General features: G+C 43.1%; 2 protein-coding genes across 2 annotated transcripts in view; one reads left to right on the forward strand and one right to left on the reverse strand.

The window, feature by feature from the left end:
* Positions 1-15,171, forward strand: PPP1CC (protein phosphatase 1 catalytic subunit gamma). The gene is made up of 7 exons (XM_032128176.1): positions 1-254; positions 9,137-9,268; positions 10,317-10,547; positions 11,699-11,803; positions 12,756-12,979; positions 13,364-13,498; positions 13,938-15,171. The coding sequence occupies exons 1-7, from the start codon at positions 200-202 to the stop codon at positions 14,025-14,027; spliced, it is 972 nt and encodes a 323-aa protein (XP_031984067.1). The 5' UTR covers positions 1-199; the 3' UTR covers positions 14,028-15,171.
* The window catches only part of TCTN1 (tectonic family member 1), a 26,787-nt gene continuing 20,116 nt past the window's right edge, over positions 10,546-17,216 (reverse strand). The window contains exon 15 of the mRNA XM_032128171.1: positions 10,546-11,532. The gene's annotated coding sequence lies outside the window, so the exon portion shown is untranslated. The remainder of the gene's footprint in view (positions 11,533-17,216) is intronic.

Genomic DNA, 17,216 nt, shown 5'->3' on the forward strand with positions numbered 1-17,216 from the left:
CCAGGCGAGCCCGCTGAGGGGACGGCGGCCATTTTGTTCAGTGCTGGCTCTGTGCTGAGGGGGCGGGGGGGGGGCAGAGAGAACGAGGGAAGGCGCAGAGCAGGAAAGGGCAAAAACGAGACAGAACGAGGAGCGGAGTTGGGCCGCCCAAGCCGCGAGCGGAGCGGCGGGGAAGGCTCCGCCCGGCCGCTGAGAGGCGATGGCGGATATAGACAAGCTCAACATCGACAGCATCATCCAACGGCTGCTGGAGGGTGAGGGTCGGGGACGGCGCGGTTGGGGGGGGGGGGGGGCGGCGGGGCCAATGCGCCGCGTCCCGCCCGCCCGGCGGGGTCTGAAGGGACACCAAAATGGAGGGGCGAGAGGCGCTTTGTCTGCCTGGGGTCTCCGCCGCCGCCGCCTCCCCGCCTGGCTCAGCCCCGCAGCCCCAACTTTCCCCTCAGCCCATGCGTTTCCCAGGCGGTTCTGCCTTTTGATCCCCCGGTGCAATGCTGGGACCAGCCGGCTGCCCCCTTCTCGTCCCGAGCAGCTCTGAGAGGATGCTTAATTTAGTAGTATTTTCGTAGGAAGATCTTTTAAAAAGCCTGGAGTGTTCTCTTGCCTTTCACGCGTGCACATGGGATCAGTGCATGGCTGGGTAGTCGTGGGGTTCTGGAAATAAGACTCAGTGCGTTTCAAGAGTGTTGAGGCAGCTTTTCAGCAAGTCGGGAGGAGACTGTCATGGGTTTCAGTGGGGTTAGCTTTGATTAGCTGCTTGCATTAAAGCTGCCACAGGATTTTGGCTCTTAATTCGTAACATATGGTGGGTTTTTAGGTGTGAATAGAGGGTTGGGGTTTGGTGTTTCAGACAGTCTGAAAAAGGGCTTATTTTCTGGTATTGTTGGTGCTTTGGGGTGAAAAGAGTTGCATGGGAGTCTGTAAATAAAAAAAAACCCTGAAAGTTGCAGGGGGTGTCTCCAGCATCATCCCTTCACTTGCAGGGATCAGCACTGGACTGGGATTGACAGATTTTAGGCAAAAGGCTGAGAAGTTGCCAGTGACAAATTCTTTTCCAGGCATCAAGGAAAACCATAATTATTCAGAGAAGGAAGCTCTCTTGATCCAGTCTCGTTTCACATGTGTCAGGGCAGGCATCTCATCTGGACTTACTCTTGAAAAGCTTGGTCAGGGATTTAACTTTTTTCCATTTGGCACAAAGTCAGCTGAGAGGTTGCTGAGAAAAATAATGAAGAAACGTCTTTTCTTACACACTTTCCTTCTTACAGGATTTTGCTTGTGTAATGCTTGGATAGCAAAAGGTCAGGCAGAGGAACAGAAATTCTACTCTAGAAATCAATTGGAGTTAAAAAATCCTATAGATGAATTATGGGATTATTGAATAAGTAAAAGTAAATGGGGTTTTTCCTCTGATCCGTTTTGGGTTTTGCCTGTTACCAATTTAAACTGCCCTGGTTTCAATTATTTAAAGACTTCCCTTCATAAAGTTAGACCAGGATTTTCCTGAAAATCCAGTAGTACTACTTGTAAATGTCAGGTCTCGTATGTCATATGTTTGGTGACATATTAATACATGCTCAGTTTAACTGCACATATTAGTTACAGTCCTTACTGATTTCTCCTAGTGTAACTAATGTGATATTTTCAAAGTGGAAATTTCAATTTTTAAAAGTATGGATTAGACCTTTTCCTTGAAAGAAATATGAGTGATTTCTCTGTTTAAAGTTTCAAAAAGTAGTAAGGTGTAGTATGTCAGTATGTTCTGCTTCTACTCAGTTTATATCATCATTTGGAGCAGATAAGAGTTCATAAATCAGGCTTCAGGTTTACTGACATCTTTTAAGAGGTGCTTCATGCAATTACAGACGTTACCTGAGGTTGCATCAGCTGCCAGAACTGAAATTAATTTTTTTTTTCCTTTATTAATATTGCTGCTGGGATTTTGGATTCCTTGAGGCAATGATTGTCTTTCAATATTTAAAACAATTACTGGTGTTAGTAACCTATGCTAGTGCTTTATTTGATTATTAAATGTCTGTTCTAAACATCTTTGCCAGACAGAGAGTAATGACTGACCTTTTTGAATGTCACTTTTATACTTTTTTTTCCTAAAATATTGCTGCATTTTAGCACACACTGCATTTTAGATTTAGATCAAACAAATTATTGTTTTTCAGTGCAGTTCTGGCAGAACAAGTGCATAATATTAGTTACACAAAGTGTGGTATGCCCGTGAGCTCTGTATCAAGGGATACCCCTTCAGACAAGGCTGCACACAGATTAAAATCATACTCAGGCATGAAAACACTGCAAAATCTGGTTTAATAATCAGCTCACAAACTGAATTGCCCAAATCCTTGTGCAAGCTGTAATTTTAGAGCAATTTGGTATTCCATTATAGCTCTCTTTAAACTTTAAATACTTACACATTTTTATAGCAGTTAACTTTAGGTGACTTGGCTACTAAAATTTAAAGAGTATGAGCAGGAAGCTTAGCTCTTTGTACAGGTAACAAAACCCAGTACTAAGGAGATACTTGAAATCCTGGAAATCAGTGAGCAGATACAGTTAGGCTGGTATCTGTGCTATCATATGCTTTAGCATTGCCCTTTTGGAAGAAGCAGTGAATCAAGTCTAATGGTTGAGGTAAAGTGAAGGGTGAATAATAAATTACTCTTGTTTTTGTCCTTAATACAGGGTATTAATAATGTATTCGTGAGGGATTTTAGTTGCTTTCTATCCTGACTCCTCTGCTCAACTCACATTATTCTTACTTTTCCCCCAAATAGTGATGTTCTCCCACCCACATTTAGGCTATTTAGGTGAAATTATTAGCTTGTTCTTTAAAAGGCCTGGAAGTACATACTTCAGCTTCTCATTCTAAGGTAAATATTTGAAGAGTCTTCCTTGCTCCAGATGTTTATAGTACAGAACCATTTGGCATTGAAATGTCACAAAAAAACATTTTTCAGTAGCATTGTTCTCAACCTTGGAAAGCCATTCAGGGAAAACATTGAAAATACTGACTTTTTTTGCTGTAATTGAATTCATATTTGCTCCCTTCTTTACTAATGAGGGTTCTGTCCTGCTAGGAGCAATTTCCTGCATACAGGTTGTCTGACTTTGTGACTTTTGGTAACTGTAATGTCCACAAGAATAAGACTCCTAAAGTGTAGTAAGTAACAGTGCCCTGCACTGAGTATTGAAATGTTTTTAAGTGTCCTTGATAGTGGATAAAGGCTCAGATATTGATGGAACTAATTCACCTTCCTGAGGAATAAGAGGGGTCAAACATGAGAGCAAATTATGCCCCTCCTAGCAGGGGTGCTGTAGGCAGCAACTGTGGCTTTGAGTGTGTGCTAAGTCCAAACTGCCAGCAGACAAGAAGAAGCTAAAAAACTCCTTGTAAGATAAAAAATCAGTGGCACCTGTATGGTCTTGGGAAAGGTTCCAGGAAATGGCAGAGTTCCTGCTTGCTTCTGTAAAGAATGAGTGACAAATCCTGAGACTCCCTGAGTGTGAGCATGGCTTCCTTTCTGTGTCTTGTCAGATGGTGTTCCTATGACTCGAGCCCCTTATCCATTTCCTTCATCTCGTGTGCTGGCAGCTTTTCCAGATAAGTAGGGTCTGGTTTGGAGCTCACAGTCACATATTTAGAAAACACGATGCAAGTGTATTAGTCTTACCATGGTTACAATAAATAATGGGTAAAATAACATAGTTGCAACATACCTAAGTGACCCAAGTTGAAACGTGTTTCTGCAAATCTTTCCTGTGCTGCATCCTCTGCAGGCACTGTTAAGGGAAAACTAACTAATGAATGGAGGCTACTTTGGATAAAGCCATGCGAGGCTACAATGGTGGTAGCCATTCTGAAAGCTGAAATCCTGGCTAGTGCACTAAAATCAGCAAAAAGACTCTTAAATCCTTAAACATTTCTGTTTGTACGCCCACAGATTTCTATTCCCAGTAAAGCCTGTTGTAGAGATGTCAAGGCGATATTCTCTCTTAATTTCCTTTAAATGGGGAAAGATTATCATATACTTATTAAAAATAGTTGAGCTAAAGAGCATGGTTAAGATTTTGCTAGCTACAGAGAAGATCTTTTCTTACAAATGCAGTCCTCTAAATTTTTTTTCACCTTTCTGCTAAATACAGCATTAATTGGGTCTGCAGGGTTGCTTGCTCTTTAGCTTCGTATACTGGGGTAAGAGTCAGGTTCTCAGAGATGTTAATCTCAAGTGTAGTCACATTTACTTGTGGATGAGTTGGGATGTTGTGAGGAAGTTTCTCATGGACAAGCAGCACTTTTTGCCCTCAAACCATATCATTTTCCCTAGTTTGTGTAGCTTAATGTTAATTGTTTCCTGCTGTGGTGCAGCAGTTTCTAAGAGTGGGAAATAGAAACTCCTTCAATTCCAAAGACAAGCATTAGATTCTTAGCAATGCCATGGATTCAAATAAGTCTGTTAAATTCTGTGCTTGTTGCCTAGTCAGTGAAGCAGAGGAATTTGTCACCTCTGTTTGTGATCAGTGTGAGTACCTGTTGCTCCTCACCTGTCTGCAGTGTGGAAATACGTTACAAGATGAAAAACTTGCAGTCATGCAGAATCTTCCATTTGAGAACACTGCTGTGGACTTTTGACATACTAGAAAGCAGACTGGAACTTTTTCTTTTTGGAGCCTTGTGCACTGAGGAGATGCTTTTCCATTTCAGTTTTGAATTTGAAGCGATCTGATCAAAGCTGGTAGTGCCTGCAGTAAAGTAAAACCTTTTTTTACATCAGCCACTTTCAAGTTATTTATTCCCTTTGTGCCTGTGGTGCAAAACTGACTGTGAAACTGTCATTGGGAACTGCTAAAAACTAGATTAAAACCAACCTGCAGTATTTTTGGAAATGTCACTATGATTGCAGACATCTTAATGTAAAACATGGTGAAACTGAGAGACTTGTTTAATAAGCCAGAAAAATGAACTGACCTGTAGATAGACTATTTTCCTTAAAACATTTTCTGTAGGAGAACTTGATTCTCACACTTCAGTTGACAGTATTTCAGCTGCTTCTTTTAATGCAATACTGAATGGAAATGAGATGTTTGCATCACTGAAATTTCTGGCGTTTTTGAACTTCCTGCTATTTTCGAATACTTCTTTAAGTATCTGTCCCTTTCATATTAACCTTGAATGACGTAAAGGACTGTGTGGCACCAAAGCAGGTATTGGAAAATGCTGGGGATGGGTTGGGATGTGGGAGTCTGTTGTACTCTGCATGCATATGGTCTTCAGACTGTTGTACGTTCTCGATCCCACAGCTCCTGACCCATTTATCCCTCCCAGGGAAATGTAGAATCGTTCTCAATGTCAGGCAGTGTTCTAACTCCTGGCAGCTGCAGCTACACTTTGTACTCGCTGTTTGCTTCCTCCGTAATGACAGGGGTGCCTCAAGTTCTTGCTCTTCTTCCTTCTCCTTCCTTTCCCCCGCTGCTGGGCGCCTGTCATACTGCACTGTTTATAATACGCTCATTTTAGCGTTGGTATCTCTTGTTGTTTCCATCAGTTTCTCCCTGTCTTGGAAACTGTTAATTTTAATAGTGGGCCCTGTGTTCAAAGCAGTGCCTCTGCAGAGATCATCCAGGCTCCAGGGAAGGATTTTTTTCTGTAGTCATTTCCATCTAGTGAAGAGCTTATTTTTTTACAACTTCTCATATTCGTACAGTAGAAAAGATTTTATGTGCTAGAAGACTGCCCAGACTGGACACTGAAATTCGGGCTCTAGAGAAATGATTTCTAAGAACAGGAACATCTCTGCCTAAAGAGGGTGGGAACATTTTGCTGTCTGGAAATGCTGCAGCAGTGTGTTCAGACACAAATAAAATACCACTTGAAATAGGCTGACTTTTTTCCCCAAGTGATTAATCTTTAGCTTGTTCCACTGTCAGTTCCAGACTGTCATTTCTGAGAGGTTATTTTTTATGCATTGAAAGGGCAAATGTGCCTGTACAGTACTATTGAGCTGCTCTTTTGACTTTATGTCAAGCTGTCAATTAGTATCATACTGTCTGAGCTCTACAAGCTGCCTTATTTTGGTCCAAAGCAGAGAAACAAGCTGTAAACACAACATGTTTTTCACAGGGTATTATTTTTGCCTTTCTTAGAAGAACTAAGTAACTTGAAGATTCAGAGAAACCTTTTAAGAAGTCATTAAGACTGAATATCCTGCATTTCTGTGCCAGCTCTTTCATTGTGGATGAGTAAATCCTTGCAGTAAAAATACAGATTCCTCAAACCAAGATGTACTTCTGCATTTTTGATTCTTCTGAAGCCAAACCCACTTTTGGTTTCCCAGCTTTTCAGGATATATAGGTTAATGTCAGAAGAAATTGAACACACTCGTCTCCTCTGTGCTGGCTCCATGTTGGACAAAGTGGTGAAGATGTCACTGGCAAGCAGAGCTGAACCAAACTTTCCTGTTCTTTCATCCATGGTGTCTGTCCTAGTGAGTCTGGGGAGTGCAGCAAAGCATCATTTCACCTTGTCAAGGTTTTCTACAGGCAGGTGACTAAAACTGTGTGAGGATTATACCAGTTCAAGAAAAATGTATTGGAAAAACCAAGAAAACCTGTGTCTGAAACAGTTTTCAGATCATTTAATCTTGAGCAAAAACCAATGCATATGCTTTATTCATGAGCTTTAGTGACTCAGTGCATTGCATAGTCTGCATAATATTTTGTACTTTTTAATTTATGGATGTGAAATACGGGGTTTGGTTTTAGCAATTTCTGAGAAGATCAAATCATGGCAAGTAGATTTTTGGCTTCACAGAAAACTAAATACAAGTATTTTGTATTATCTCAAAAACAAAGGTGAATTGTAAAATTTAGGATTAAGGGAATGTCTATTTTGTATTTACAGTTCAGCCAGTCTGTCACTTAATTCTAAAAATTTCTGTTCTTTATTGCTTCTGGATATTTGGCATTTTGAGTAACTTGCTGGTTGCTCAGGAGTCTTTGGAAAATTACTGTACGGATGAAAAAATTACTGTGTGGATGAAAAGCCTCATGCGTGATAAACTGCTGTGACAAAAATTTAACTTTCATTTACATGCTTCATTACTTCTGAGATACTAATGAAAGACATGAAGTGCAGTGGTAATTCCAATGTTGGCATGGAACGTCGGTGGTGAGTGATAACACGTGGGCAGTGAGGAATGAAGGAGCAGGTAGCGCTTGAAAGAGAACACTGTTAAAGCCATGACTTTTGACCTGCAGTAATGTCACTGTCAGTATACATTGTAATTTGAACTCAAGTTTCATTCGAAGGTTGTTTGAGGAAAGGTGTTATGGTTTAGGGTACTGTCAGTGGTTCTGCAGGGCAGGCAGTGCCACCATGACTGGGGGTCTCTGGGAGTCAGTGTGCAGGGAAGGATTGTGTAGGCAGTAACACTGCAAGTGCCCGTAGAGATCACATCCAGTGACACGGGATTTCACAGCTGTTACACAGTCATTATTTTATTCGCGGTCTAGATAAGGTGCATGCTCACTGAACAGCGTTTTCTGTGCTTGATCAGAGGCCTGTGTAAAAGTCAGAAGCTTCTGTGCTAATGAGAAATTGGAACACAACTGTTTTTTGTTCTTGCTGTTCCTAAAACTTGCCTCGAGCACCCCCAGCCTTTCCCACTGCAGTTCTCACTTGGCTTCATACAGCGCAAGGCCCACAGTGACGGCAGAGATTTGAGTCATCTGGAACTTTCAGATTTCTCACTCTGAGGTTAAACAGTAGCAAAGGAATTAGACTGAAATGGTAGCTAGATACCAAGTTATTTAGGACTTCAGGAAGATAATACTACATAGGTTCTTGTGTTTGAAAGGATTCAGGCTTGTTGCTTGCTCTTTTTGCAATTAAAGACCAGACTTTTTTGGATAAGGGCATAGATTCTTCAGTCTCAATGCCATAGGAGTTGCTCACAGTAAGTCACCTAAGCTGGCAGCCTTAGCAGTGGAGGGATTATGTTTCTGGAGGTGTTGGCAGAGCGTTTCCAGGCATCTGAGACTCAAGTTCTTGGTGATTTGGCTTTGATGTGGCTGAACCAATGGGTTACATTGTAGAAGATACTCCTCCTTTTTGTTCTTCAGCCTTATCACTGTTACATGTTGTCACTGGTTTTGACACCAAATAAAAATACAGGCTTCACCAGTAATGGCATACTCACAATTTTTTTTTAATCCAATCTTAACCCTGATAAATGCTGTTGCATGCAATTTGTGCCGTAGTTACAGCACTGCTGCTGTAGAAATGTCCTTTGTATTTCTGGGCAGCAGAAGAGGGGGTGTGAAACTTGTTCAGGCCAGGCTGATGTCCTTGTCCAGAGCAGGAAGGAAAGTTTTAATGGGTGTTAAAGGAACAAACTGTTGGGAATTGTTGCAGTGGGGGAGATTGAAGCTGTGTTGGAAGGGTGTGAAGGATGGGAGTTAGGAGGGGGAAGTACTTTGGGGCTGGGAGATTGATCTCCTACTGCCTTACCTTTTACTGTGCTCAAAGGCAGTGATGATGACAGCTGTTTTGTTATCATGATCCAAAACTATTGCCTTACTGATAGTCCTGATCTTCCAGTCCTGTGCTTATTTTTCTTCCCTGTTTTCCAGCTGTAGCGTAGAACGGGGCAGTACAGGGTTTAGTGGTGCTGTGGTCTTGTTTAGGTACTGTCTTGGGCAAGGCGATTTGCTGGTTTAGGGAAACTTGCACATTTGTTGGTGATAGAATGGCAGATGCCCTTTTCTCAAGTTCAGACAGCTTTCCAGAGAACAAGCATATAACTGCTTCACTAAAAAATAGCATGTAAATAGTGACATTGTCCAGGATGGGTTTTAGAACTAAATAGAACTAAACCGATGCTATTTAAAATGTGACATTTTTAACGGGGGAAGTGTTGAGCCATGAATTCTGTTAAATGATAGAAGCATACGACTGGAGCAGAACACACTCCCCAGGGGTTTCCCTGGCACTGCCATTTCACCCTGGTACCCCGATCTTACCCTGGTACCTTCTCATTCAGTGCTACTCTGGCATTTAGTCAGGCTCTTAAAATAACACCAGGGATGTCGCTGGGTTTGATAACTGACTTCTGGCTCCTCCTGACAGTGCGAGGATCAAAACCAGGCAAAAACGTCCAACTTCAAGAGAACGAAATTAGAGGACTGTGCTTGAAATCCAGAGAAATCTTCCTGAGTCAGCCTATTCTACTAGAACTTGAAGCTCCACTGAAAATCTGTGGTGAGTACTGTGAGTTTTGGTTTGATCTTGGGGGAGGTGTCAGGTAAATACAGACCGTAAGGAGAGAACAAGTGCCAGATGCTACTTTCACTTACTAACAATGAAACTAATAAATAATTGTAGCAAAAGGCAAAATAAAACCCTGCTGGATATGTAGGGCAGAGGAGTGGAGAGGGGGTGACATGTGGGAGTTGTATTTGGGACCAAAATAATCCAAACCCAAAAAGCAGCTGATCCAGTTTTACCAGGTTGGGGGAGAGATTGACATGAAGTTTTGGAAAGAAGTTATCAAATAAAAAATGTTTGGCCCAATTGTGACTGAACAAGGGGAAACAATGAGGAAGCCCAGTATTTATTGTGCTGCCATGCAAAGCTGAACAGTGGTTTGACAGTATTTTAAAATCCTGCTGGAAACTTAAATTTCTGTTCCTTGGAATTACTTTCTGGTTTGGTTTCACCATATTGCATACAGCGGTGTTCATTTTGCACACATGTACATGTCTACTTATGCTAAAGAAATGAAGAATGTCAACTTAAAAGCCTCAATAAATGCACTTTTGAAAGCTTCCAGCAAACAGCATTTTACCTTACTCTAAAACAGAGGACTTATTTCAGTTTGAAGTAGCTCATTTCATATTTATAATATTGGTAGTCCAAAATCACGATTTAGTGTTCTGCTTGTCAGAAACAAGCCCATGATTTAAACCAAAGGCAGAAATACCAATTTCATTTTTGATGCAGTTTCACTGCTAGAATTTGAATTACTGAGTGTTTCCAGAAAACACAGTTGGTTTCTTGGAATCTTGATTTTGTTTTACACACTCAAATATTTTTGAGTAGCTACATGCAACTTCATGCAGTTAACCATTGCATAGATGTCAAAATGTGATAATTCTGTATACATTAACTGTCATTTTAAGTATGTTATGGGCAGTATCTAACTGCAAGCTTTTTTCTTTCTGAAGCAACTTTGACTTGTTCTTTCTCTAGAATCAATCAAAGATGTAGTGAAGGGTCACTTAAGTGTCATGTCTGATTCCCACTGCAGGTGACATCCATGGACAGTACTATGACTTGCTTCGACTCTTTGAGTACGGGGGTTTTCCACCAGAAAGCAACTACCTGTTCCTTGGTGATTATGTTGACAGAGGAAAACAATCTTTAGAAACAATTTGTCTTCTATTGGCCTACAAAATTAAATACCCAGAGAACTTTTTCCTCCTCCGAGGGAACCACGAATGTGCCAGCATCAATAGAATTTATGGGTTTTACGACGAATGTAAGTAACAGGCGTGTGTGCCTCTGGCTGGGGACAGCAGGGTGGCAGTGTTAGATGGTTCCTTCCTGACTTGAAATGCCCTCTGTGCTCTTTAGAGGGGCCCTTGGCCTAGTTCAGAAAGGGGAGTCTGTCCTTGCCCTGGTCCTGTTGGATCCTCACAGTACAAAGCAGCAACCAAGTGGGTAATTTTATTTGTTGGCTGGTGTGTTAACTAACAAATCTCAGTGGTACAAGTCATCTGATAAGGGCATCTAATGAGAGATGGGAGAATTTAATTTGATGTGCATTACGGAAGTTCGCCTCTGTCTCATTCATCTGAGGGACGATGATGACAGGTACAGACTGTGGATGGGGGCTGTACATAGACCTTACCCGAACACAAGAAGTAGTTTCACTGTGAAGCAGAAGCCAATGTTCCTGTTTCAAAGGATGTGATTTAATCCAGATAATGGAGAGATGATACTACTAAATTAATTGTGCACCGAAGCATGTTGGAACTTGTGTGGTGGGACATACTTGGCTTGCAGATGACAAGATGTGCACTCCATGTCTTGTTCTCCAGTGAGGAAACAAAGATGTGTGGTATTTCAGAGTTGTCTCCTCAGAGATTAATCACAGGCTTAGTCATATATCACAAATATGTTCAGGGTTCATATCTGGGAGAGTCCCTGTGAAATTTATAAAACTGTAGCGGTTTCATTTTTCAGTCCTTGTTTCGTTTTTCAGTCCTGTTTATTTGCTGAAAGTGAGTTTATGTGGTAAAGCAGAATTTTAAAGAAAATCTGCTTTTCAAGAATTGCTGTCTTCCCCTGGAAGAAACGGCAAATGGCAAGATTTTCTGCACTAGATCAAATTCTCCAAGGGATGATTTTCCAAAGTAGAGTTGGGACTGGAGAGCCTGGCTGCCAACAGTGGAATGTTGTTCTGTTGAACAGACTTATGGTGTCCTCGAAGCTGTGCCACACTGAGAGACCTTTGCCACTGTCTGTAAACAATAAAATAAGTCAGTGGGTATCAGAAAAGATAAATTATGTGTAGGCTCTAATGCTGACTTTTTGCAAATCTCAGTAAACTTAAGGCATCTGTGTTTGGTTGGTTGGATTGTGCTAGAAAAGCACATTGACTGGGTTTTTCTCCCCACTCTCCTCTAGGTAAGAGAAGATACAATATTAAGCTGTGGAAAACCTTCACAGACTGTTTTAACTGTTTACCAATTGCAGCTATTGTGGATGAGAAAATATTCTGCTGTCACGGGGGTGAGTAGCAGTTCCCTAGGCGATGTCTGAGGAACTGGAGTACTCAGTCATGGCAGTTTCATGTTTACCTTGCTGAAGCTTCAAAACGTAGGGATTTTGCTCTGCCTTGGCTCGTGTGTGAGGAAGGGTTGGGCTCGAGGAGTGTCAGTTTTGTGAATCACAGAGCCAGTTTGGACATGATGATCTGCCCTTCCTTTTCCACCAAAAGGCACATTTAATAGCCTCTCCTTTGGAGTAGAGTCCTTGTAGGGTTTTCTAAGGTGGCCAGGACTTTGATGTCTGTCCTGGACATACCTGTTTTCATAGAAGTCAGAGTGGTTCGGGTTGGAAAGCACCCTTGGGGTCATTTGGTAGAATTCCCCCAGCGTGGGCAGGGATGTCTGTCACTAGGTCAGGTTGCTCCAGGCCTTCTATGACCTGATGGGTTTAATTTGTAGAAATTGGTTTATGCCACATGATGCCACTTTTTCAGGTCATAAAATACAGATTGCACCTTAAATGTTTTATCACTTGTGAGTCATTACAGTTGCCCAGGGACTCAGATCAGTGGAAAATGGTCTGAGATGGGTTTGATGTTGTATTTCATCTTAACTGGGCCTGATCATCACGGGGAACATTCCCTATGATTTCTGGTGTTGATGCCTCTTTTATTTAACAGCTCTTTTATCACACACTTGCAAAATATTAGTGAGATTACTGTAATCCTGTAAAACGTGGAAATGGCCTTGCTTTATCTTGCTTCCAGTAAATCTCCTAGAAAGTGACTTCTGTTCCAAATGCTTCAGAACAAATGCTGGTTTTAAAAAACATCAGTGAATGTTGCCATTGAGCTGCATAAAATGGCAGCGGTGAATCACTTTGAATACAAGTTATTTTTGTCCTGGATGAATGTCAGTGTTGCAGAGCAAAGCTGGACTAAGCTGTGGCCTGCCTGTGTCTTCCCTGTGAACAGGTTTGTCACCAGACCTTCAGTCAATGGAGCAGATCAGACGAATCATGCGCCCCACGGATGTACCAGACCAAGGTCTCCTGTGTGATCTCCTGTGGTCTGACCCTGACAAGGATGTCTTGGGCTGGGGTGAAAATGACAGAGGAGTGTCCTTCACTTTTGGTGCTGAAGTGGTTGCTAAGTTTCTCCATAAACATGATTTGGATCTCATATGTAGAGCTCATCAGGTATTTTCATTTTGTACTTAAAACCATAGAATAATTTAGGTTATGGGGACCTGAGGTGGTCACCTGGTCCAGCTCACGGTGCTGAGGGTCTTGTCCAGCCAAGCTGTAAATATCAGTGAGGTTTTCTTAATGTGTCCCAGTGTTTAACAGCCCTTATAATGAACATTTTAATATAAACTGACTCTCCTGAACAAGGGTTTTCTCAATGCTAATGGACTCTGTTGCTGAGCTGGTTCGTGGGACGCTCCTGTTTTGGTGTAAAAGTTTGGAATTCATGCTCCTTAAACATAGCCGGGTTTTCAGCTGCTGCCTCTGGAAAAAGTTGCTTTACACCTTGTCAGGAGGAAGCTGCCCAGACTAACTCTTTCGCTTCTATCTCTAAAGGTTGTTGAAGATGGATACGAGTTTTTTGCAAAAAGACAATTGGTAACTCTCTTTTCTGCCCCAAATTACTGTGGAGAATTTGATAACGCGGGTGCCATGATGAGCGTGGATGAAACACTAATGTGCTCTTTCCAGGTACGGTGTCTGAAGATTCTCCCTCCTATTTAGTGAGGTCACTCGTGACATTTGTGCTATTTTGAATCAATGTTTTACTGTTAAACAACAGTAACACTTGTTTCAGATAGATCTTTACAGCTGCCACATATAGACAGGGCAGTGTTTGCACTCATATTTTCAAAAGTGTGTTAAGCCCGTGCTGGTGTGAGTAGGGGGAACTGTTTTATCCTGGAATTAAATCACCCAGGCAAAGGTGCTGGCTGTCAGCTGCTCCCACTGCTGTGGGCTCTGGAGCAGCTGATCCCAAGCCCTGGCCTAGCACAGAGCAGGAAACACATTGATTTCCTGGCACATTTAAACTTGTCCAGAAGACCCATGTAGTGCCTTTAGCAGTGAATTACTGTTTGACTGGAAAACAGCTAAAACTTTTTGCTAAATGACCCCTCTGTCTTTTCAGATTTTGAAACCTGCAGAGAAGAAGAAGCCCAATTCCAGCAGACCCGTAACACCTCCCAGGGGTATGATCACAAAACAAGCCAAGAAATAGTCACTTTGGCACTGCCTTGTTGGGACTTGTATCATAGTCTATAACCTCCATTTTTAAACCTGTCATGTGTGCTGTTCAGCTTGCTCAAAATAGATAATGTGTTTGTGATTTTCCTTTCCATTTGATGAATGGCATTTGCTGGTTGTAACAGCGAATGAAAGACTTTGCTCCCTCCCAGGAAAAGAGTTTGAAAGTCCCCCTGTGTCGGTGTTCCAGCTGCACACTCCACAGCATCTCCCTGCCAGCCGGGTAACTGAGGGGCTGGTGGGACCTGTACCATGAGTAGTGTAAATCTTGTTCTTTAGGATCTAAAGAGGGCACTCGTGTGCTGTGAGAGTAGAGATTGTTCCTGTCAGCGATTACATACTGTTTATACAAACCACTGTGAACTTTTTTTATGTTTTATTTTGTTTTAAAGGGATTGCTTTTCTTTTAATGTCTTGTCATGTACATGTTTAGTTTTATTGCTGTCGACATTAGGGATAACCTTCAACCTTGCCAGCACCACTGGTAGGATGTATATTTAATTCAGATACACGTCCCTCTCCGTATACTTCAATGACAATTAAAGCCATTATTTTAAGTGTTTGTGTCTCTTTCCTGAAGCCAAAGTTTGCTTAGAAACCCGTTTGTACACAACCCCCCTGCTGTGTTGGCCGGGCTTCCCATCCACGCCTTCCTCTCGGAGAGAAAAGGAAGTCCTGGCTGGAAATAGCAAATAGAAAGGCTTGTCCATGCTCCAAGTGAACATGTTTTTGTACAGTTCCTGTGCGTTCAGTCGAGCAGATCACAGTGCTGAGACAGCAGTCCCGGGGCAGTGACACAAATGGCTCTGGATCTGCTGGAAGGGGTTTGTGCATTTCAGCATAAAGACTTTGTTCTACAAAGAAACCTAGAAACTCACTTGATAAGCCAACCAGAGGTGTTGATCTTGATCACTGGTTTATATAAATCTCTCACAGAATCTTGTTTTTTAAAAACTGTTGATCTTTTTTGAACAGATGACAGTGTACAATACCATGTAGTGAAAATCACTTATTAAATGAAGAAATTGTTAAATCTTCTCAGTGTCAGTTTATCACAACATATACACTACTGCTCTCCAAGGGCCTGACATAGAGAAATAAATTGTTCTGGAAACCCATGGATTCTTGGTTTGGATTTGTCTGAGCTGCAAGAGGTGATTTTAAACAGCAGTGTTTGGTTTAGCTCAGATCTGGAGCTTCAGGCTTGGCCCCTCCCAGCTGAGGGGTGCAGCTCCTGCAGCCCTGCATGTGGGGCCACTGTTTGCTACAGCCCTGCTCGGGGCTGGGCAGCAGCACAGGGGCGTGGGAGGACGCAAAGCTCGGCTCCCGTTCATTGTTCTGTGCACTGAGGGGTTGACCTTGAGCGCAAGTGCTGCTCTGAGAGGGTTGGAGCTGAGACCAGACCCATTTCCTCTGGTTTTTAATTAGAGAACTAAATTTCTGGTGAAATGGGGAACCTGAGTCCATTTTATCACTGCTCACAGGAGGCTCGGTGGGGATGGGTGAGTGTGTGCCAGCTCTGGGCACTCAGCTGTTGGCCTGCACAGGACACCGGAACAGCCTGAGGTCCCTCACTGCCGTGTGGAAAATGCTGTGGGGAGGCAGCCACTCCCTACCCAGTGCCTGCTCTAGGACAGCTGCAGTGCTGGTGCATCTGCTTAGGAACGAGTTTGTCACTGGAATGCCCAGCTCTGTCCTGGTGCCCCACTGAATTCCCCTCTACTTCTGCAGTGAGTGGGACCTGTTTGCCCCAAACGCCTTTTCTGGGCAGTCCTCAGCCACTGGTTTTATCTTTTCAATGTATTTCTCTGAATTGGAGCCATTTTCCTACTCTGAAGAAATGTTTCCCTTCCCTCTACAGCTGATTAATCAAAAACCTCTTACTAAGCTCGCTAGATCAGATGTCACAGATTACCTGTTAAGGCTCTCTCACAAACTTACTTTCACCCTTTGAATCACACTTGTGGTTTCCTTTATAGCTCTATAATTTTTCTCCCTCCTCGTCCAACACCCTGTATGTCTGTTATTGCTGTGCTGAGTGCCAGCACACGTGGAACCGGTTGGGATGTGCCTGCTCTCGAAGCGACACAGTCACCCCTCCTCGCTGGCCATGCTGCCACACCTTTGTCCTCCATGGCTTGTTTTTTTGTCTCCCCAAATGCAGTTTCGGTGACACAGGTGCCTATTCTGGGCTGTGTTCTCTGCCTGGCTGCATTCCCCGAGGCTGGGTCATTCCTCAGGCTCCCCCGGCTGGAGGTGGATGGGTCCTGTCCCACCATGGCAGCAGGAAGGGAAGAAAAGGAGCTGCTGGTCCTGCTGTGGGTTTTGATCAAAAGCTCCAGCGTGTTTTATGGCTGTTTGCTGGGGTTGGGTTGTTTTGGTCAGTGGAGGAAGAGAGGAGGAGTATGTGCTGATTGCCAATTGTTTTTCCATAATAATACTTGTAGGAATATCTAATTGACACATGGAATGGCTGGAGCAGCCATGAACCTTCCAGGGCCTGTGTCCCCACAGCCCAACACCAAGTCCTGCTGGCCCAGAGCTCTGTGGGTGCTGCAAAAGGATGGATTGGAGTGGGGAGGGGCACTGGGCTGTGCTGGAGGTCTCCACAAGAGGAAATTGTGGTAAATCCAAATTCTCTTCAATCCCTGTCGTGTGCCATGGCAAGAGTGGTAAGATCTGAGGCACTCGTGCTGGGTGTCCCTCAAGGCACTGGGGTGTTTCTCTGGTTTCTCCAAGGTGAAGCCTGTCCTTGCCATCCCCTGTGGAAAGGCTGTTTTTCCACACAGGTCATGTTTGCCTGTTTCTGGTTTGCTTTGGGATGTGTCAGGGCTGTTGTATTCAGCTCTGAGTTAAGTCAGACTGACTTCAACAACACCACATCAATTTTCCTTGGAACACGAGGACCTGGTCCCAGCAGAGCTCAGGCCTCCACAGGGGAACACAGGGATTTTCTGCACACACATCCCTCATGGTGGGGGTTTTCTCCTTAAACCCCACAGTCCTTACCCAAAAGGGGCTGGATCTGCTGAGCTCTCAGGTGCAGATCTTCCCCCATTACCTGATTGCTGTTTGCTGGACTCAGCTGAGACCAAAATGCCCAAATTAACTGGAAACCCCCAGCCTAAACATCCCTGCCGCGGGTCCAGGGCTGTGCCTTTGC

The sequence above is a fragment of the Corvus moneduloides genome, chromosome 18 (assembly GCF_009650955.1).
Source record: "Corvus moneduloides isolate bCorMon1 chromosome 18, bCorMon1.pri, whole genome shotgun sequence".
Taxonomy (NCBI): Eukaryota; Metazoa; Chordata; class Aves; order Passeriformes; family Corvidae; genus Corvus; species Corvus moneduloides.

What these genes read in the sequence shown, in the direction of transcription:
- PPP1CC (XM_032128176.1), top strand. Translation starts at nt 200, where the DNA reads ATGGCGGATATAGACAAGCTCAACATCGACAGCATCATCCAACGGCTG. An exon ending in CATCCAACGGCTGCTGGAGG is followed by an intron (nt 255 to 9,136) that starts GTGAGGGTCGGG and finishes TCCTCCTGACAG; the next exon opens with TGCGAGGATCAAAACCAGGC. An exon ending in TTATGGGTTTTACGACGAAT is followed by an intron (nt 10,548 to 11,698) that starts GTAAGTAACAGG and finishes ACTCTCCTCTAG; the next exon opens with GTAAGAGAAGATACAATATT.